Source organism: Periplaneta americana, chromosome 4 (assembly GCF_040183065.1).
Source record: "Periplaneta americana isolate PAMFEO1 chromosome 4, P.americana_PAMFEO1_priV1, whole genome shotgun sequence".
NCBI classification, from domain to species: domain Eukaryota; kingdom Metazoa; phylum Arthropoda; class Insecta; order Blattodea; family Blattidae; genus Periplaneta; species Periplaneta americana.
In genome coordinates this window covers 59,915,264-59,938,207 of record NC_091120.1, presented here as the reverse complement: position 1 = coordinate 59,938,207, position 22,944 = coordinate 59,915,264, and the positions used below count along the sequence as shown (strand labels likewise).

Genomic DNA, 22,944 nt, shown 5'->3' with positions numbered 1-22,944 from the left:
TATGACGATAACTGACTAGAAGGCTAAATTTTCTTCCTTGTGTGTTACTTTCTTTTCTTATTTATTAAAGGCTGGATAGTGGATATGTGAAAGCCGACACGATGCGATGTGATGTTCTTTTATACAAAGCGAAAGTCTCAGATTTCAAGTCAGAAATTACCCTTTGTTCTTAACTCAAACAAAGAAACAAATAATTGTTTCATCACGCTATTGTATTGTCTGTATTTGTGAAAGGAAAACAGAGGAACATACATCTTCTACGCTGAAAATAAACAGAAGCGGTGCATTACAAACCACTGTAACGACAGTAGTATTTCTTTAAATTTCTTATTAGCCTATAACAAATGAAGAAAAAATAAGATTTAGATATGATTTTTAAGATATGTATTGGAAACTATTAGAAATTACAAGTCGAGTAACAAAAATGTACAAAGGCAACTGAATTTATTTATTCTAAACTAGCCGTACCCGTGCGCTCCGCTGCACCCGTTAGAAATAAATATAAAGTAATTACATAATTAAAATAGGACATTTGATCCAGGGAACATTCGTGTTTGATATAAGGATAAATCGTTTATTATGTTACTTAATTTAAATTGTATTTGCATAATTAAAATGCGATCATTTTGATCCAGAGACCGCTCATTTGGTCATAAAAATTATTTTAGGAAATACAGGAAACGAATGTACAGAATAGCCTATCAAGTTTTCTGTGCATAAGAAGCTATTTTAATCTTACCTGTCCTCGATTCACTCAGAAGTTACTGTGATAACATTATAGCATTATGTCCATCTAGAGAAACTACACTTTCCAATGGTGAATTAATAATTAATTATACAAATCGGTTAATTTAGCTTCCGATATTACTTCATACAAAAGCAGAAACATTCTCTGTAGGCTATCTTTCTAGCTTTCGATTGTTGCTGTCCAAGGCCCCTTATAGACGAAGTAATTTGTTTTTTAATTCATTACACGGCTTTAGATGGCAGTTATTTTAATTTTGAAACTCATTTATCTCATTAAATATCAGTCCTATCAAAATTTTTTAAGGAATAAAACTTATCGGGAATTATTTTTAAAGAAGCTTTTGTTATGTAACATTTTTCACAAAAATCAATAATAAGCGAGATATTTCGATTTATTTAATTCAGGCCCCCTTATAACCCCCCTTTTAAATAATGTATTTGAATGCCATATAGCCTAAAATCTAATTTACAACGAACTTAATTTATATTCCAATTTTCATCGAAATCCGTTCAGCCATTATCGCGTGAAAAGGTAACAAACATACAGACAGACAGACATACAAACAAAAATGTCAAAAAAGCGATTTTCGGTTTCAGGGTGATTAATTATATATGTTAGGACCAATTATTTTTGGAAAATCGAAAATTACCGAAAAATTTCGGCTACAGATTTATTATTAGTATAGATAATAAACTAGACGAGTGAAGTAAATATTAGCTGAACCACGTTAAAGAATGGTTGTAAAACGATATACACCAAACAGGCGATTAACTGAATTGGTGAGTTGCAAGAGGAAAATATTCCATATTGCACAATTTTAAGAAAAATAAAAAAAATTGTTAAGAGGAGAACTAATACACATCAGAGAATAAGTCACTACTGGTGGTTTGTAGAACTAGTTAAGGTTAATATTTTTATACATCTTGATTACACAACTTTTAACACTGTCACTTCGGAATATGTATGATAAGAACTTTCTTGTGTTAAATTTTAACGTACCTTGTTAACATGTTTCGACCTATTTTCGGTCATCTTCGGAACTGGTCGTTGTTGATCTTGGCGCCTCTTGTTTCCTGTGTGGGTGCGTTCGTAGTGTAGAGTCAAAGAGTTTATATGTTTTGAAATTGAGTTGTGTGTTGAGAATATCGTTGGGGTGTGTTTTCGTGTGTCTGTATATTTCATATTGTTCTAGTGTGTTGAGTTTCTGGCTTTTTGGTTGGATGTGCAGTATTTCCATGTCTGTGTTGATGTCTCTGTAGGTGTGATTGGCATTTGTGATGGTGTTCTTCATATGTGGAGGTGTTTTGTAATTTTGTTATGGCTGTGATGTGTTCTTCGTAACGTGTTTGAAATGATCTGCCTGTCTGTCCTCAACACACTAGAACAATATGAAATATACATACACACGAAAACACAACCCAACGATATTCTCAACACACAACTAAATTTCAAAACACAAACTCTTTGACTCTACACTACGAACGCACCCACACAAGAAACAAGAGGCGCCAAGACAAACAACGACCAACCGAAGATGACCGAAAATAGGTCGAAACATGTTAACAAGATATGTTAAAATTTAACACAAGAAAGTTCTTATCATACATATTCCGAAGTAATATTTTTACCTATTCCCCAAAACATAATGTTTATTGTTATCTCTTAATCAAAATCCAAAATGCATGGAATGTTTTATTTTTGTATCTCATCGTCTTTCTTAAGAACAATACATGAAATATTTTCAATGAGTATCATTAAATACAGAGAGTCCCAAATTGATGTATACACTCTTTGAAATACTATTTCACAGCAAAGAAATAAGATAGAAATACGATTTTTGCGGTTTATGATTCAGAAGGCAGTGGAAAGCATGGAAACATGATCATCTCTTTATAAACAAACATGGCGGTGCAATTATCGTTCGATGAACGTAAGTGGATACTGAAATGTTATTGGAAAGTGGAGAATGTTGTTGAAGTTCAACGACGTCGGAATACAACGATCAACAAGGTTAACTATCACAAGAATCCTAGACAAGTTTGAAGTCGACGGAACGGTGCAAGATGTATTGAAAGGGCGGTACGGAAAAGAGAGGAGTTCCACCGATAACGAGGTTGTTGATGCAGTCATGCAGGCTTTTGCACAATCCCCAAAGAAGTCAATGAAGCAATGTTCTCGTGAGATTGGTATCAGCAAATCCAGTGTTCATCGAATTTTGCGGCTCGAAAATGGAAGCCTTACATTCCGAGACTTGTCCACGCACTAAATGAGGACGACCCAGATAGGCGACTGGAATTTTGTGAGTAGTTCTTGAACATATGTGATGAAAGGGAAGATTTTCAAGACAATTGTTTGTCAGATGAAGCCACATTTAAACTTAATGTCACAATTAACCGTCACAGTTGTGTGTGCTGGGCTAACGAAAACCCACATATCTTTGAAGAAAAGGCCGTCAATCTTCCAGGAATAACAGTATGGTGTGGCTGTCTTCAGAAGGAATAATTGGGCCGTACTTCTTCGAAGGGACTGTCACGGGTGAGAAATAATTACCTGCAAATGTTGGAAACCACGATTCCACCAATCTCATCGACGCTAAATAACTTAGTAGTTGATACAGCGTCGTTAAATAACCAACTAAAAAACATGACCGGTTAGAGATTACCATGGTTAACCTCGTGTTAGGACTTAACCGAGGCGATGCATCGTAAAAATGTTTAATCAGGGGTTAGGTGATAATTTTAACAGGTGATTACACTAATCGATGTTGATGCTCATGGTCATCAGCAGTGTAATTAACCATGGTTATAGTTGTAAGAACACCAACGAAACTGGTCACTGTTTGGTAATCTGAATCCACTTATATCTATCAGCACACTGACATCACTATGCCTCCTTGCTTATCAATTCCCGACAGTGGGAAAGCGAGCACCTTACCGGGGTCAAGACTTGTTTGCCGCGCTTTGTAGAAAGAAGTCCATGGTAGGCGAGAAAGAGACGATGAATCTACGGCACATTGATAGCAGACTGACAACTTTACGAAGGGGAAGGAAAAGAACGCAGCGAATGTGTTTATCGCTATACTATATAAATTTGACTAACATTTCTGCAAACCAATAATAGATGCGAGTTGTGCGTATGCGATGTATAAGATGAAGTTAATTTGGTTTCCAGAATATACAGTAAACAAGTAAAATCAGTTACGTGTATATATTGACGAAACAGAACCAGGTAGTATAATCTACATTACACAATTGCCATTACTTCCTGTTGACACATTAATAACACATAGCATATGAAAATGCAATGTTTTTACACACAATTAATATTTGTTTTAGAATATAACAAGTTGCAAGTAAATATTCATAATAAAATACAAACAAAGACTGATTTTTGGTCACATCAATTATATGCAATGTGTTTTTACACACAATTCATATTTGTTTTAGAACATAACAAAGTTGCAAGTAAATATTCATAATAAAGTGCAAACAAAGACTGATTTTTGGTCACATCAATAATTATATGTATGTGTATAGAGTTTAGTGAAATACATAATGCAGTTTAAGTTCACAATCTAAAATATAACGCATATACTGTAGCCTATTATTGCAGGGAAAGTGATTTATTTTATCAATTGATTTCGGTGTGGTTTCAAGCCTTATGAAATATTCTCTCGGGAATTTTTACCCTTTGGATGAAACGGCAGTAGTGCAATGTTGATCCAGTGTCTAGTATATAAAAATGGGTAGGAACGTAGTTATAGAGGAAAGAATATTAAGTTAAAAAGGAAGAAGTGGATAGGAAGACAACATACTCGTCTTGATAGACAGCAGTGTTGGAAGGAAATCTTGTAGGCTGATTTGTAGGACGACGATATGTAGTTAAGATGATAGATACAATATACGTACAATAGTTCTATAAAGAGAAAGGAAGAATGCATGTTAGATAGACAAAAGGAAATCTAGAATTCTAGGGGAATGAAGGAAGGCAGGTAGGATGGAAATCATGTAAGTAGGAAAGTAGGAAGAATGTAGACGTTCAGGTGATAGGTAGGCAAGGGAAGATTCTGTAGATAGAAAAGAAAACAAGCAGATAAAAGGGAACGTAGGTAAATAAGTAAATGAGAATTGTGGGAAGCTTTGATCAGCACATGAAAGAACATATCAAGTAAAACCAGCCCTCTTCTGTGTTATAATAATATTAGCAGTAGCAATAATAATAATAATAATAATAATAATAATAATAATAATAATAATAATAATAATAATAATAATAATAATACTTACTTACAAATGGCTTTTAAGGAACCCGAAGGTTCATTGCCGCCCTCAAATAAGCCCGCCATCAGTCCCTATCCTGTGCAAGATTAATCCAGTCTCTATCATCATATCCCACCTCCCTCAAATCCTCCCATCTACGTCTCGGCCTCCCTAAAGGTCTTTTTCCCTCCGGTCTCCCAGCTAACATTCTATATGCATTTCTGGATTCGCCCATACGTGCTACATGTCCTGCCCATCTCAAACGTCTGGATTTAATGTTCCTAATTATGTCAGGTGAAGAATACAATGCGTGCAAGTTCTGCGTTGTGTAACTTTCTCCATTCTACTGTAACTTCATCCCGCTTAGCCCCAAATATTTTCCCAAGCACCTTATTCTCAATCACCCTTAACCTATGTTCCTCTCTCAGAGTGAGAGTCCAAGTTTCACAACCATACAGAAGAACCGATAATATAACTATTTTATAAATTCTAACTTTCAGATTTTTGGACAGCAGACTGGATGATAAGAGCTTCTCAACCGAATAATAACACGCATTTCCCATATTTATTCTGCGTTTAATTTCCTTCCGAGTGTCATTTATATTTCTTACTGTTGCTCCAAGATATTTGAATTTTTCCACCTCTTCGAAGGATAAATCTCGAACTTTTATATTTCCATTTCGTACAATATTCTGGTCACGAGACATAATCATATACTTTGTCTTTTCGGGATTTACTTCCAAACTGATCGCTTTACTTGCTTCCAGTAAAATTTCCGTGTTTTCCCTAATCGTTTGTGTATTTTCTCCTAACATATTCACGTCATCCGCACAGACAAGAAGCTGATGTAACCCGTTCAATTCCAAACCCTGCCTGTTATCCTGAACTTTCCTAATGGCATATTCTAAAGCGAAGTTAAAAAGTAAAGGTGATAGTGCATCTCCCTGCTTTAGCCCGCAGTGAATTGGAAAAGCATCAGATAGAAACTGACCTATACGGACTCTGCTGTATGTTTCACTGAGACACATTTTAATTAATCGAACTAGTTTCTTGGGAATACCAAATTCAATAAGAATATCATATAATACTTCCCTCTTAACCGAGTCATATGCCTTTTGAAATCTATGAATAACTGATGTACTGTACCCTTATACTCCCATTTTTTCTCCATTATCTGTCGAATACAAAAAATCTGATCAATAGTCGATCTATTACGCCGAAAACCGCACTGATGATCCCCAATAATTTCGTCTACGTACGGAGTTAATCTTCTCAAAATAATATTGGACAAAATTTTGTATTAGGAATAATAATAATAATAATAATAATAATAATAATAATAATAATAATAATAACAATAATAATAATAATAACAATAATAATAATAATAATAATAATAATAATAATAATAATAATAATAATAATAATAATAATAAACAGCTCACAAAAACTGGAAACACTATCCAAATTGTATTAAGATGAAATGATAAGATATATATTTTAAACAGAGTTCATTCAGCTTTTTCTTTAGTTCACTTAATACAGATCTATGTTAAAATAACAACTACAAATTAGAGTAATCCAAATGGAGGTCTCTACCGGTAATTGTGAAGTTCAATTGTGTTTTAAAGTACTGACACACACACACACGCACGCACGCACACACACACACAACACACACACAAGCACGTGCACACGTAAACGACTGTCTCAACCGACCGTTCTTTGTAATCTCTTGAAAGGTAGGTAAACCACAGAGAATAGCTGAATTTGTAGCTCTTTGAATCTTTATAGGCGCTTTTCATTTATACCGTTGAAGTTACAGTTTTGTTCCTCTGTCCAAGTCCAGACATAATCAACAAACTTGAATGCTGAAGCTAAACGAATCCAGCCGGGCGACTAAAATTGGTTCTGTTTGTTTCCCGGCTTTATTACAAAGCCTGTCATTCTCACTGGAAGAAAACGTAACTTGCATCTGACGTGTTCCTCAGACGAAACAAGGTTATATTGTTGAGCATAATGTAGTAGTAACTACTACTGCTGCTACTGCTACTACTATGCATACGTTTTATTTGCAACATCCGCAAATACGACCACATTACACCTTCCCTTGAAACGCTCCAATGGGTAAGATTACAGGATCGAAGATATATCAATTTACTAATTTTCCTATATCGCATCATCAATACTTCTTCGCCTATCTCTCGGTGCTTTTTAATTTCTTGTCCTCTCATCACAGCCTGAGTACTCGTTCTAAAATGACCCTTTATTATCTATGCCTTTCCATAAAACAGCTCACTATTCTTCCTCTTTCACAGTATCAGCAATTCGTTTCTGGAACTCCCTACCCAGCTCCGTTAGGAATTGTCGAATGATATTGCAATTTAAAAGTAAATTGTTTAAATAAGTGACCAGTATTAATGTTTAATTCTCCTTTGTGTGTATACTGTATATATGAGCCGTTCAAAGCAGAAGTGGTGCAAATCAAGACTGGCTAAAGAGGGATAAAGTAAACATTCTGTAAAATACAGCGCAAAGTAGCAATTAATATTCAATTTATTTAAACTATTATTAGTCAGTGGATAGCAAGAAGGTCATATTAATTGCTACTTTGCGCAGTATTTTACAGAATTTTTACTTTAAACCTCATTACCCAATTTTGACTTACACCACTTTTGCTCTGAACGGCTCATATGTAATTTTCCTCAGTGTTGTATAGTTATAATTTACATTTCAATTTGTTATTCTTGTAATTTGTAATATTGGTTCACTTACCGTTTGCATATTCATTGAGTGTAACTTCGAGCCTTACATTATTTTGTAATTATTATTTAGTATGTTTGCATTAATTTACTCAACTTGTGCTTGTATGACTGTATAATTTTTTTTATTAGTGTTCTTTAAATATTAGTAAAATTGTATCAGCTTCTTTTGTTTCTGGCTAAGTGGAAGAGAAGGCCTGATGACCTTAACTTCGCCAGAATAAATAAATTATTATTAATATTATTATTATTATTATTATTATTATTATTATTATTATTATTATTATGCAGCTATCATGAATGCGATGCTGACAGGTGAGTAATTCTGCCTCAGGCCTGATACAGCCAGATCTCATCCCCAAGCGAGTATCTGGTAAGTCCAGAGCCCGGAGTCCCAAACTTTTCCCATATCAACATCGGAAACCCGTACTGCCTCTAAGACTTCACCCAGCCTATTTTTAACCATTGCAGATGATAGATGAAATGAGGGGAAAGTGGAGAGTGTTGATGAAACGATAGAGGGAAACGGAAGTACAGTACCCTGAGAAACATCCTCTTCAAGATCTTCTTTGTCCATTACAAATTCCATCACGACCTGGCCGGAATCGAATTCGGAGTTCTTGGATGGAAGAAAAGTGCGCTACCGCTACCAACACACTCGAACAGAAGTGGACGAGGCTTGGTAGAAAAATACTCGAAATAAACTTAGTACATAACCGGTTTATTTACCGTAAAATAGGTCATCGGCGTGGTCTCATGGTCCAGGACTGCGATCAGGCATGAGTTGGAATCATGGTTGGACTGATTACTTGTTTCCCCCACGAGATTTGATGCAAGTGTAAGATGAATTTTTGGAATAATCTCATCAAAGTACCATCTCACTATCACCAATCCCATCGACAATAATAACGCAGTTGATAAAGATTCCTTAAATAATGGCAAAAAATTCAACAGAATTTCACAGGATATGATAAAAAATAACCAAAATTTCTTTAAGGGGAGATGGTTCCTATGGTGTATGAAAAATTGAAAAAAAAAATTGCCTGAAATCAGACTGCCATATATTTGGTCTTAATAATTTTAGCTTTTTGAAATTTTTTGTACCCAGTAAGGGAAATTTTTGCTATTAAAATCAATCTAAAATGATAATATACTGCTATACAAATTAAAAATTATTTTTATTTTAAATGTATTTTTTAAGATTATTATTACATCAGAATACATTGGTGTACTTTATTCATTTCCTTCAGTTTTGATCGTAATTTTTCTATTTAAACCACTTATTGGCAGAGAAAACCAAAGTAAAACCATAGATCAAACTCGGAAAATTTCATGACACGGGTAATTTCGTGATATTTCTATTTATTTTGTTTATTTTAGTAGGTTATTTTACGACGCTTTATCAACAGCTTAGGTTATTTAGCGTCTGAACGAGATGAAGGTGATAATGCCGGTGAAATGAGTCCGGGGTCCAACACCGAAAGTTACCCAGCATTTGCTAATATTGGGTTGAGGGAAAACCCCGGAAAAAACCTCAACCACGTAACTTGCCCCGACCGGGAATCGAACCCGGGCCACCTGGTTTCGCGGCTAGACGCGCTAACCGTTACTCCACAGGTGTGGACTATTTCTATTTAAATTTATCACGAAATTATACCAGCGACAAATGTAATCCTGATGGTGTTGTAGGTCAATGCCGTAGTGAAAAGTTCCCTATTCAGTACAAAAAAAAAAACCATCACTAGGACCAAATCTGATTCCAGGCCATTTTTTCTTTCTGATTTTTTCATACACCATAACAACCATCTTTCCTTAAGTGAAATTGGTTTAATTAATAACATAATTGCTCGATCTTTTCTACAAACTACGTTTTGTCATAATTGTGTTTCGTACATTTGAAACACCTGTAGCTATTTTGTACGAACAACCATGCAAATAATACGAAACATTTTCGTAAGCAAACTGTATCCTGAATGCACTTAGGAACACATGATCTTTTGTTTTCTCTTTGGTACCAGCTCGATTCAACATTATTGGCCCCTGTCCTTGGTTATTTGGCTAGTGAGCGAGCTGTGTTGCGTCATAAGAAAGAAATTTAATCACAATTGTGCATAGGAGGAGAAGAGGGAAGAAGAAGAATGAAAATAATATCTATGCTCGTAACTAAGAGACACACGTGTCAAGAAAATGTAAGTCATCATGACATTGTTCAGTCAACAGACGTAATGGTTATATAATAACGGGACGTGTGGAAAAATATTGTGTATATAACACGGAGTGTACCGCGACATGATAAGAAGGAAGTGTTAGGTGTTATGACTCCGCGGCCTGACCTGTGTGACCCAGTCCGCCAGTAGTGATGAGTATATAACTCGCTCTTAGCCCATCTACTTACTTTTCGCAGGATCCAAAATCCCTGAATCAAGCTGTAAAACTTGAAGTCTGAACACTACATGGAGAGATTTATCTTTAATGTGTTGCTATGACCTTACTGTCACCCCATCCCACACAGATTCCCCCACTCTTTAAAGACTAGACACGAGACGAGTGGCAAAGAAAAACATTGACGCATCACAACAATAGAAATGGAAGAGGACGGAGCTGTTGGGAGAATCCTCGGGAGCCTGGAGCTCTTCAGATCAAGCAGAGGAATTTATAAAGACGATCCTAACTCGGTTTCGAACTTCCTGATTAAGTTTTTACAACAAGCAGAATTTTAAAAGACGCTCCAGTAGGAGAGGAGGACGAAGAAATAAGCTTCTTATCTTAATTGTGAAATAAGGGAAGGCAAATATGTCGAGTCCCTATCTTCGCGATATTTAATTAGATTACAGGAACTTTTAACCAGCTCCTTTTCTTTGCGAAACAAAAGCTAACTACAGGAGGAAGAGAAAATAAATTAATTGATCAACATTACACCTTCATGTAACATTATAGAACCTGTTTCAAGGCAATATTATTTCCGCTTTATGGGATGTGTTACACTTAAAACATAAACAGACGAGCTTATCTTCAACAGGGCCCAGGGGTAATGCAATTTAATTCTTTTCCTCTAACACTCCTTTTCGAACTGCCGGGAATTTTGACACAATGTGAGAGCATTATAAGGCGTTAATGAAGCAATGCTGTAGGCCTAATTGAAGTTTCAGCGAAAACCGAAGAACTCGAAACAAATCTACCCCCAAGTCCCCATTTATCATAGATCTCATAGACTCTTCGGAAATCGAACCCTGTCGTGTTGGTCAGATTCCATCAGCTGAGTGACTGAGCTACGGCCGAAGCTTGGAGTGGGACCATCCAATGAAAAATAATTATTTGGGTCGTACCTTCTTGTGTCCCAGCGTGCAGGGTTCCGTCATCAAAACAAGTCCCCTGTGTCCCGAATTGTATGACCAAAAAACCCCTTCCTTCCCAGATTCCATCCATTTGAATATTTTATAATCTTGAAGTGTGTAGTGCTTACTTTAGAGGGAAATTTAAATGCTGTCCAATATGATGGCGACACCGCAATGTTCAACATATATTAAGATTTAAGATCGATGGATGTCAATCATGCTAAAAGAAAATACATGCACTTGGCTTGGTTTCTGAATACAAGAATAATCACTCAGTAATAGGACAATACCTGAAACTTGTCTTTGGATTGCCTTTTCTCAAATACAGTGGACTCTCCTAAATTCGACAAAACAGAATTGAAAGTTTTGTCCAATAAGGGTAGTGGGTGTAGCAGGTGAAATGAATACAAATTCTTATTGGTTTTCCATCAACGAATACAGTACTGTACTTGCATTTCCTGCCCGCCCCGAGACTTGTGTATGCGCTTCTAGTACCACAGTGGGTTTCAACAGTTCCGTCTCACAAACGGCACAATTCTCAAATAGAAAAAGAACAGTTCAATAATTTAAAATCAGTGATCAATATAGATGTCCTAATCAATAAAATATTCTGTTTTCCTACAACAAAAGTATCACTACAAGACACAGAACCAATTCCCATTCAAATGGTAAACACATTTCTTAGTGCCCGTATAAGGGCGTATCTAATTCTCCGACGTAAGCAGTCGAACTATAGGATGTAGAAATTGATTTCTGTCGAACTTAAAATCTTCCACTGTATATAGAGGATGAAGACTGCTTTGTAGAAGACTTAATGTCACTTCAATCTGAAGATAAACTCATAGAAGACTTCAGCATTGTGTTGGAAATCTACATTCTACCAAAGACAACGTATTCACTATGTTTATGGGCCCACTTCTCTACTCCTTCTATTAGGACAAATAATAACTGTGAATAATTTCATTCAAAACTGAAGAGAATGTTTTATCACTCACATTCTATATTTTCCAGTCAATCGGGACATTGAAGAGAATACAATCAGAAACACACATGAACAAGCGTTCAACAACCGTCGTCAACTCCAAAGAAAATGACAGAGGCCTTCTTTAAAGAAAATATATTTTCTTATGCGAGAAAAGCACTCATCGGACTGGAATATATTCGAATTGTATCATTTAAGTTCCTCGCAGCAACAAGAAAGTAAACAGGAAGCGATTTAAGACACAGAAGACAAAGAGTTTTGCTATTCCTTTTACAATATTCAATGCCTATCCACTTCGATTCTGGTTCCCTTTACAATATAGTCATACACAGATATACAGTAGATTCCGCTTAATAGGACCACGTTGGGACCATGCGTTTTAGTTCAATAAAGCGGCTGGTCCTCTTAACCGGAATTGAACACATGTATTGACGTGTGTGTATTTGTCCCTCTAAGCTTGGTCCTAATACGCAACTGGTCCTACTAACCGAAGAACCTATTACCACTGCATATATAGTGTGGAAATGAAATAACCTTGCAGATTTTCAAAGCGATTAGCTCATGTTAATCGTAACAAAAAACTATAACACCATATTGATATAGTTTTTTTTAGAAAAAAAAAATTTTTTTTTTCTGAATTTTAACATCTTTTTATTCGGTAACTGTTACGAATAGGATCGTAATATTTGTCCATATCGATAGAAAATCTAATAAAGAATCATTTATCCCTCTGGCGTAGTTCAATACCGTGGACAGTTTTCGTGTAAACTTATTAAAAACCACTGAACGATGCGAGCAGATTACAACGTCATAGCCAGAGAGGGAGGTGGAATGTAGCTCACCTAGGGAGACAGACCTAAGTTCGTTAACCTCTTACAGAGAAAAGAGTGTGTTAGCGGCAATGTAGCCGGACTGCTATTTAATTTTCTAATTAACCGTGCATTTATTCACGAAACGTAGTATAGGTTTTTCTATTCATTTAAATGTACTCTATCGTCTTTTACAATCTGCAGGGTTATTTCATTTCCACCCTGTATATAATTTATCCAAGAAGACAAAGAGCAGGCTAATTTTATTTTCCTTCATATAATCAAAAGTCGTTAATATAATTAACAATATTCTTCAGTTGTAAAGCAGTTCGTCTCCTAGCGATGCACGCTGGGCGACTATTAACGAACTGCATTCTATTTATTTTGTTACCTGTTTTACATTGGACATACTGTATTTTGGTAATGGCTATGCAGAGACCTGTGATGCATGTTGAGTAGCTGAAAAACTATAATAATAATAATAATAATAATAATAATAATAATAATAATAATAATAATAATAATAATAATAATAATCCTTTATTTTTTTCTGGCAGAGCTAAAGGCGTGAGGCCTTCTCTTCCACTCAACCAGAGGATAAAAGGAAATGCATGATAATAATGTACAAAAGAAAGTTAAAAATAGACGCAAAGGTTACAGTTTTCAAGAAAAATTCTGATTCCGAATTATTTATCCCATGTATGAAGGTAATTTGTCCCTCACCCTCCAACCTTGGCCTTCCTTTCAGGCATTTTCATTTTTAAAATAAGACATATATTACATATATCCCCGTCACATGGGGAAATTTAAACGACAGGCTTCTACTTGCGGTCAGGCAATTAGACTTAATACGACTAAATTCACTAACAACAATAGGCTACTGGCATCGTTGAGCTTTAGAATACATTAATTATATCAGAAATACCACTTCGTTTCAGAAAAGGTGCTATACATTCTATGGATAGGGATGGAGGGAATAAAAATCCCACTAAAAACTTGGGTCTCTCATATGAGACGGTAAATTTTGTCTGACGTCCTCTATGAACCAAGTTTTTTTATTGCGTGACATAAATATACCACATATGACGCACAACTTCACTTCCCTCAGAGGATTTTATTGCCCCTGGCCGGATTTGAACCATGAACCTTGAATTTAACGCCTAGCTTGATGACCGCAAGACTACCAGGTTCGACAATAATGAGTATTATTGTTATATATGAGATACATTAGACTCAGTATTCACAACACGAGTTTGATAAAGTTAAGCTCTGATACTTATATTTATAATTATAACGTTCCTGAAACTTATTACGGTTTCAGATAAGCAATTGATCGTAATTACATAGTCGTTATTAAATTAAACGTATTTGAATGTTTTCAGAAAATAACTCCAAGTTCTTACAACAATGTTAAGGAATTTCCTTTCGCAAATTCCATTACGTTAGAAGAAAGTAAACAGCAATCCAAATGCTAATGTAGTTTTGAAAGTCACGGACCGAACTATTACTTGAAAATAATGTTATTTAAAATTTACATAATTGATTTACTTCTAGCAAACAAAATATACGAAATCTAGAATAGCTGGAGATCTCAATCCTGTAATAAGAAAGAATATTCTACGACCATACATGCGAAGCTAGAGGTAACTTAAGTATGTCATTTGAGGATATATTACTACAAATAGTCAGAAATCGTAATCTCTCTCTTAGTCTATCTTCAGTGCAATTCTATGGTCGTATCTAAAGTTTATATAATAGTAGATACGTTCTAGCGAAAGATACGTTGCAGTACTGGTTGGCAAAATCTGACACTCGAATGTCAGTGTTAAGAAATTAGTGAAATTATGGCAAAAAACGACAGTAATCTAAACAAAAGTGCTCTAAATGTATTATATTAAATGTATTTGAATCTTTTCAGAAAATGACTTATCTCTGTCAACCGAAGTTCAAATCTTTTCAATCATGATTTTCCAACCCCCAAAAAAATCACTACTTCACAACCTGAAAATACTTTTTCGTTAATTGCTGTTGTTGTTTATACTAGGGGCAGAAGAAATAGGCGGGTATGGCGAGCCCCTCATTCACTACCCCTACTCCTATACCCCTCAGAACCTGCTTGGTGTATGGTCCTGTCCCAAACAACTTATTCCTCCATTCACACGTTTTGCACTGTGAGAAAACTTAAAAGAATACATAAAATAATAACGTGATTTCTAGTAATTACAAATACCTGATTTACTGAATATTGTTGTTTTGTTTAGTCGACTGTCCGAACACAGGCCTCAAACTCATAACTGACAACAATAAGGCATCACTAATGAGGTAGCTAAGCCAGGAGATAATGGGTTATGGTGGCCAGTTCTCTTTCTTCTCCATTGCATACATCGCTGAATAGTAACATATTACACTAATCAGACTTTACATGATATTATCATTTATAATATTTCGCAAGTTAGCCATTTCATAAATGTAATAATTATTATCATGGAATGTAAACCTAATGCGAGAAATAAAATATTTTGCATTACACACAATTAGTATTTTGTTATGTTTTCGGAATATTGTATTGAAATAGTAAATACTAAGTAACATTTATACAGTAACTAACTTTATGAATCATGAGGAAATTAAAAATTAAAGTGCAAAAAATTAATATATTTTTACTGTGTGCAAAAAATGTACACGTTATTGTAGCATGAACGAGTTTCGTAATAAAAACACACTTATGTATTAAGAAGCACACTTAGCTTAACAAAAGAAATAACACAATAAGTATGATTAAAAAAATCGTTCTGGACAGGTTCTCTTAACCGATGTAGAGAAACACTACACGCCTTGGCAGTGGCTGTCTGCGTTGATGATAGGACACTTTTAATGTCGTCACAAACTTTAAGTTCTTTCAAGAAACAACAAACTTGATAAATAACGGCTTTAGTATGAATTCTGATATCAGGGCTGGACTGAAACATGATAGCGATGACTTGGATGATTAGTATTTAAAAATACTGTTTATTATGAGTCATTAGTATTTAAAAATACTGTTTATTATGCTATTATAATATATTTTTTCGAACAAGCTATAACACAGTAGTATAACACAGGCGAGCACTTGTCAAAAACTAGAATTCGAACACAGCGACAGGAAGGTCTCTTTGTTCAGGTCATAAACCGCTATAGAAAGTGTGGAGTGGTTTCCGCACAAGACCAAAAACCCGCCTATTTCTTCTGTCTTTACTATAGTCAACTGTCCGGAGACAGGTTTGAACCTCATGAGTAACACCAATAAGGCATCACTCATGAGGCAACTAGGCCAGGAGATAATGGGGTAGGATGGCCAGTTCCTTTCCCCCTCCAATGCATACATATTCCACAGAGATTTCTTTCAGAGTTCTTTGTTAAAGGAAATAATTTGTCCTATACAGCATATCCCAGAAACGCCATCCATTTCTTCAAGTTACTGCAAGGCACTCGCATGGCTCACGTATCAAATTGGATGCATTTTAAAAGAGAATCAGGGGAGATGAAAGTTTTATTAAACTGAGGTTTATTTTTATTTTAGTATTAGAATTCGTTAAAAAGAGCATATTAACCAAACTTGATGGCGTGATTTGAGTTACCTATTCGACGGCGTTTCTGAAAAACTCTGTATATTGTAGGTTAATTATTACGTATAAACTAGTTCTACAAGACTTTTATAGAACAGGTATTTTTTTAAATTATTTCAAACCTCGTCATTTATTGAAGTAAATTTTATTTTTAAAGTATGAAATCAGTGCATCTCTGGCCCGAGTGCGTGGGTTCGAATCTTCTTGGGGCTGGTTGTCAGGTTGGCTTTGTTCCGAGGTATTTCCAAATTATAAGATAAATGTCGTCAGTCTAATCTCTCCATAAAATACCATGCCGCTTTAGCCAATACCATCGACGTTAGACAAGTTCACTCGTAAGTGACAAAGCGCTGTTTAACAAGCGACTGAAAACTTTCAACTCATATTAAAATTTAATCACATTTGTTTAAACTAATGGTTCATTTAAACTCATCGGTACGACTTTGTATTAGTTTTGAAAAGCAATTACAATGGCCATCTTACAAGGAATTGATTAAGATATACAAGAGAAAGAGAGACAGAAAGTGATAAAGCGAGTAAAATCGAAACAGAGCTGACGTAGAAGCAGCTCTTCCACTCTTGTTTTGTGTAGTCGGTTTCAAGCCCCTTCTCTTCCTCGCTCTCTTTGTTTCTTTGACTTGACAACTAAGACGTTCGGGATTCATTCAGACCGTCAGATAAGATATGTTTGTTTTAGGAATAGTGTTATTACTTTCGTATAATTTTCTCAGTGGTACTGACACAGAGTTTTCAAATCTTCACCAGCACAACCCTACACTAACATTAACTAAAAACTGTAACGCTAGTGAAATCCATAGCCAATTTTGTGAAGTTTATGGGTCAGACATAATGAGTGAAGGTGGTGTAAGACAATGGTGCTGTATGTTCAAAAATGGGCGAACCAATGTCCATGATGCAGAGAGAAGTGGTTGACCGAGTATCGTGAATGCAGATCTGATTCGTTTGGTTGACGAAAGGGTTAGAGCAAACTGCAGGTTCATCATGTCGGAGCTAAGTGAGGATTTTCCACAGATTAGTCGCACTCTTCTGTACAAAGCGATTACCGAAGATTTGGGCTACCGGAAACTTTCTGCCAGATGGGTACCTAAACTCCTTTCTGAGGAACAAAAGGCTCAGCGAATGGAAGCAGCACTGTCCTTTCTTGAGCGTTTCGAAAGAGAAAGTGATGCTTTTCTCGATCAGATTGTGACAGGAGATGAGACTTGGGTGCGGTATGTGAATGCAGAAACAAAGCTTCAATCAATGCAGTGGCGCCATACTCACCCCCTGAAAAAACCCAAAAAGTGTCGTCAAACACTTTCCACGAGGAAACTCATGGCAACTGTTTTCTGCGACAGAAAAGGAATTTTGCTAGTGAAGTTCTTGGAAAGGAAAACCACAATTAACGCTCAGCGTTACTGTAACACAATAACAAACTTGAAAAGGGCCATTCAAAACAAACGTCGTGGCATGTTGAGCTCTGGGGTGATTTTCCTGCGTGACAACGCCCGGCCGCATACAGCGCGTCGTACTGCGACCAAACTGCAAGAGTTCAACTGGGAAATATTGGATCACCCTCCCTATAGCCCAGATTATACGCATAGCGATTACCATCTCTTCATGCACATGAAGACGTGGCTTGGCTCGAAGCGCTTTGACGATGACGAAGAGTTGAAAACCAGCGTCGTAGGTTGGCTTCAGTCGCAGACGGCCGAATTCTACGATTGCGGAGTTTCAAAGCTCGTCAAACGCTTCCACAAATGTCTCAATGTGACTGGAAACTATGTGGAAAAATAAACGCAAAGGTATTGTAACCCAATTTTGTAACGTCATTCACAAGTTTGTAAAAAATAAACGGAAGTTACTTTATGAATAGCCCTCGTATTTACAGGACAGTAGGAGTTATTTGTATAAAGAACTAAGATTTTGGCAGTTTTTGACAGAAAATTGACATTTATTTATTTGATGTAAGTATCCACTTCACCAAAACGCCAGGAGATATATCGGGATTGATTTTCTCGAGATACTCCCATTTATGCTGCATAATTTCACTTATTTTCTTCATAATCATAATCATCACTCCAACGACCATAAAGAGTTCCATGAGAAGGCATTTGGTTGTATTACAAATATATCATTGCTCCAAGTGCACACGTCCAGTTTGCCTCCCAATATCGTCAAGTATTATCTGTCACAGATTTTTATATGTGATCAATCTCTTGAACTAATAAACGAATCAGTGAGCATTTTAGAGTTTCTTCTCAAATAAAAAAACTATTCAGAGACGATAAAACGACAACGGCCGAACGGAAATTGCTGAAATATTTAAATAATGAAGCATAACTTGGAGCTGTCAAGGTATCCTGTCATTTGCTGTTTCTGAAGTTTGGAACTATACTTGCAGGTTCCGTCACCAGAGTTTATATTTAAGAGTCGTTCACTTTGTTGTGTTTCAAACAATTCTGATTTTTTGGGCTAGCCAGACATGACTGATCTAACAAAACAGGCGATGCTTTAAGGATTTAGATAATTTGATAATATGATTGAACCCGAGATTTGTTCCGAAACGTCAGAGACAATAAAATATCGTGACAAATTGGTAATTCCAAAATATTCTTCACAATCTTGCTACCGTAAAAATCTAAAACTAAAATTAAAGCACGTACTAGTTAACATGGCTTTAGCTGCTTCAAGTGTCACAAGATGTGTCAGAGATCGAAATCCGATCCTCTTAGGTGGGCAATGGCCAAGTGTAAAAACAACTTACTACTCAAAGTATTACACGAGGCAAACACGTGAAGAGGGGAAGGTTCTTCCTCCCTTCCGCCACCAGTTGCAGAGATGATATCTTGATTTACTGAGCATTCCATGTTTGGCACGGACCCTACTGAACACGCGCGGAGGGGAAGAGTTTTGCAGGGGACGTAGTCTATGTCGCATACCAATGATTGGTTCATGTAATAACTATGACTAGCCAAACATTTAAGGAACTATTATGCGATGGTTGGCACTCACTTGTTGTAGAGGATGGTGTCCGGCCTCCAGACTCGCTGGTATGGCACCCTGATCACTTTGATCCCCGCGAAGTCAGATGAATTCCACTTGAGGTGGTGGTCCGTCCATATCTGCGTGAGCCAGCAGTTCGTTGTCAGGATCTGGTTCTTCTCGTCCTGTAGACACAAAATGCAGTCAAAATGCAGACTTAAAAAATAAGCATTGTATTGTCATAAAATTAGGAGCCATGTCATTAAATGCGATCATCCACAACACGATGATGTTAGAATTGGCTAAATTCTCATACTTTCTGGGCTCTCCCTTACTCAAGGGAGTAGGTATAGCTTCCAGAAGTGATGTTTTTTTTAATATTCAACATTTTTTCCTCCATTACTGTATCTTGTACAATAATGAAAATTGGTATGTGTAAGACACTGTCCTTCTGCTATATGACAAAAAAATAGTTTTACGATTAAAAAATATTTATATATATTTCTTCAAAATTCACAATGGTGGCAGTTCACTATGCAGCGATGAAACGTTTTCCTCATAACCATAAACTTGTTAACTTTTTCCTGTTCTCTCTCTTTTATTTTATTGCTGAAACTCATGTTTACAATATCATGCTCTTTCAACTACATTCCTTAATAAATATATTTTTGTTATTTTGTGTTAGAAGAAAATACTGATATTTGACCATTTTTAAATGAATTTATTTTTTATCAGACAATCTATCAAAGGTAGAGAAGTGATCTTGCATCATACTGTATTGTAGATATGACATGCATAAATATACACAAAAACTTTCATCACAGAATGTTGGATAGTTTTTTAGTTATGTGGGAAAAGCTTCATCACTGCACAGTGAATTGAATTTTGAAAAAAAAAAAAGTGTAAATTTTTTTTAATCTTAAAAATATTTTTTTCATATAGCAGAAGGACATTGTTTTACACATACTAATTTTCATTATTGTACAAGATACAATGACGGAGGAAAAAAATGTTCAATATTCCCAAAATTTTACTGCTGTAAGCTGTACCTAACCCCTGAAGTCTTATTTTATTACAATATCTATACTCCTGTTTGTTCTGGGTTTGCAGAATGTATAATGATGACTAATTTTAGTACTATATTGTTTGTAACAGGAGTTAGCCAATTATTAAGAACTTTACTTTCACTAGGCTACTCTACAAGGTTTTTCGTAAGTCCGTGAAACTTTTAAACATACACAAAAAATAAACTACGCAACAGATAACGGTAATTCTTACGTCGATTGAGATAGAATCTCCCCAAGTTTCTTTAAAGGAGAATCCCGATCTCATAATTGCCGTGGTTTACCATACGAGACAATAATAGCAAATATGGCATTCAGTAAACTTGACCAGTCATTTTGTGTTTTGGAATTTCTACGCAAGAATCTTGTCTATTTTGACCAGTCAGCGGATTTCCGGTCCCGACGCTAGATGTACGTCAGTTGCAGAGAGGTCACTGAACTCATTGCCACGGTCCGTACATACGCCAAGAGACGTGACGTCTTGTCCCTGTGTAGTGACAAAAATCCGCTGTTTGGTTACGTCTATGCAGAGACGATTTCGGGCAGAATTCCAAAAGGCAGCACCAGTTTTCAACAATATAAAAAATGATATCTGTAAGAAATTCCAGATTTTAACAAGACGGCTCTCCGATCACTACCACAAAGACGTGGGATGGTATCTCAATCAAAATTTGTCACAAAAGTGGACAGGACGCACATAACAAAAAATGACGCGTTAATTCAGTGGCTACCCCTATCTCCGGATTTTAAACCCCTGTGACTTTTTCTTCTTGGGGTTTTGTGAAGGACACTGTCTTTGTGCCTCTACTCCTCACTAATCTCCAACTGAATGGAAGTGAGCCTTAAATTAATGCTCTAATCTTCGTATCTTGAGTATTTGTTGTCTGTCAGTACTATGAAACTCAAATTCTTTCCACCTTCGATCCAGGGAAAATGTACATACTATTTCCTCGGCAGTCGCATTCGACCTATAAGAGGCCAACGGCGAAACCTGTTTCCTGGGGAACCTAACGTATTTTTACTGTCTATTATACACAGAATGGTTGCTAACCAAGACAATCAAGTCCAAGAAATGAAACTATTTTGAACTCTTGAGGTAGACCAAAGTATATACATTTAACTCGACATTAACATTGATGCAGAATCGAGAAACAAAAATAGACGACACTTCTAAAATGTCCTGATTGATCTACATAACAAAAATGGACAATAACGGAATATACAGTAGTGCAAATATGAGCTCTTCTCTGACCGAAGCAAGAATGTTCCCGAGGAGAGGAGAGGATGTCACATTGACTGTTGTGTTTGGACAGCCTGGCAGGTGTTATGCGCGAACATTTGAGTAGTGGTGATGTGAAGTGAGTCAGTTTCCCCAGCATATTCAATGGGGAAGAAGGGAGAAGGAGGAGAACTGCATCCATGCTAACTAAAGTTATAGCTGTCTTGAAAAACATTGGTCACGTACCTGCACTCCATGGATGATTACAGTTTTTCCACTCATTGCTATCCAAACACTCGTACTCAACACAATGAAGTCTTCTCTTTTTTAATCTTTCGTTCACAATAAAATAAACTACAATGTCTTTATTGATTCCATTATAGTCTTAACATTCTTGCAATAGTATACTATGCACTTCTACGAGGAAAAGAACTGAACTCTACGGAAGCTACACAGCGACTGACCCATACACCTCTTTTTTCCTCGTCAGTACCAAATGGACTTGCTTGGTTTACTGCGCACAATGTTATGACCAGCCAAGCTATACATATAATCACAACAACAAGATTGGAGACAGCTAACGTGCATATGTCTAATTGATATGTATCCATTGTTCACGGTCGCCCAATTAAAATATTAATTCGTGAACTAACCAAGATATAGTTTTAGTCTTTTATTTAACGATTCTTTATCAGCTACTAGGTTATTTAGCATGGATGAAATTAGTGATAGCGAGATGATATTTGGCAATTTGAAGCCGTAAATTCGCTTGAAATAACGGTTGGGACTTTAAGTGCAAAAAGGTTATTTACATTACAGTAAAATAGTGTAAATAATGCGTAATTACCGTAATAAATGTAAAATACGTAAAAAAACCTCCAAGAACTTTTATTTTTAGTCTGCATTTGTTCAGTTTGTGATGAAAATTTATCGTCTGAACTGCCAACAAACCTAGCATATAACTCGAGGCTACCAATTAATGTTAAAAATGGAGACTTTAAGAAGATTTTTGCAATTCATACCAGATGAAGTCAAAGGTTTCTACACAGAATTGTACACATGGCCTATGACCAACAAAGTTAGTAATGCCAGTGGAAGCGAAGATTATAAAATAAGTTTATTAATGTTCTGACATACAAAAAGTCTATTCAGCCATGCTCCCAACTCTTTGATGAT

General features: G+C 36.0%; 1 protein-coding gene across 5 annotated transcripts in view; it reads right to left on the bottom strand.

Annotated features, from left to right (window-relative positions):
- Positions 1-22,944, bottom strand: part of LOC138697829 (neuronal acetylcholine receptor subunit alpha-10-like) — a 562,189-nt gene that overhangs the window by 130,194 nt on the left and 409,051 nt on the right. For all 5 annotated transcript variants that reach the window (XR_011331620.1, XM_069823382.1, XM_069823380.1 and 2 more), the window contains one exon: positions 19,516-19,670. Coding sequence is in view for 4 of the 5 variants with exons in the window: in XM_069823382.1 (XP_069679483.1) it covers positions 19,516-19,670 (155 nt within the window). In the remaining variant the exon portion in view is untranslated. The remainder of the gene's footprint in view (positions 1-19,515; positions 19,671-22,944) is intronic.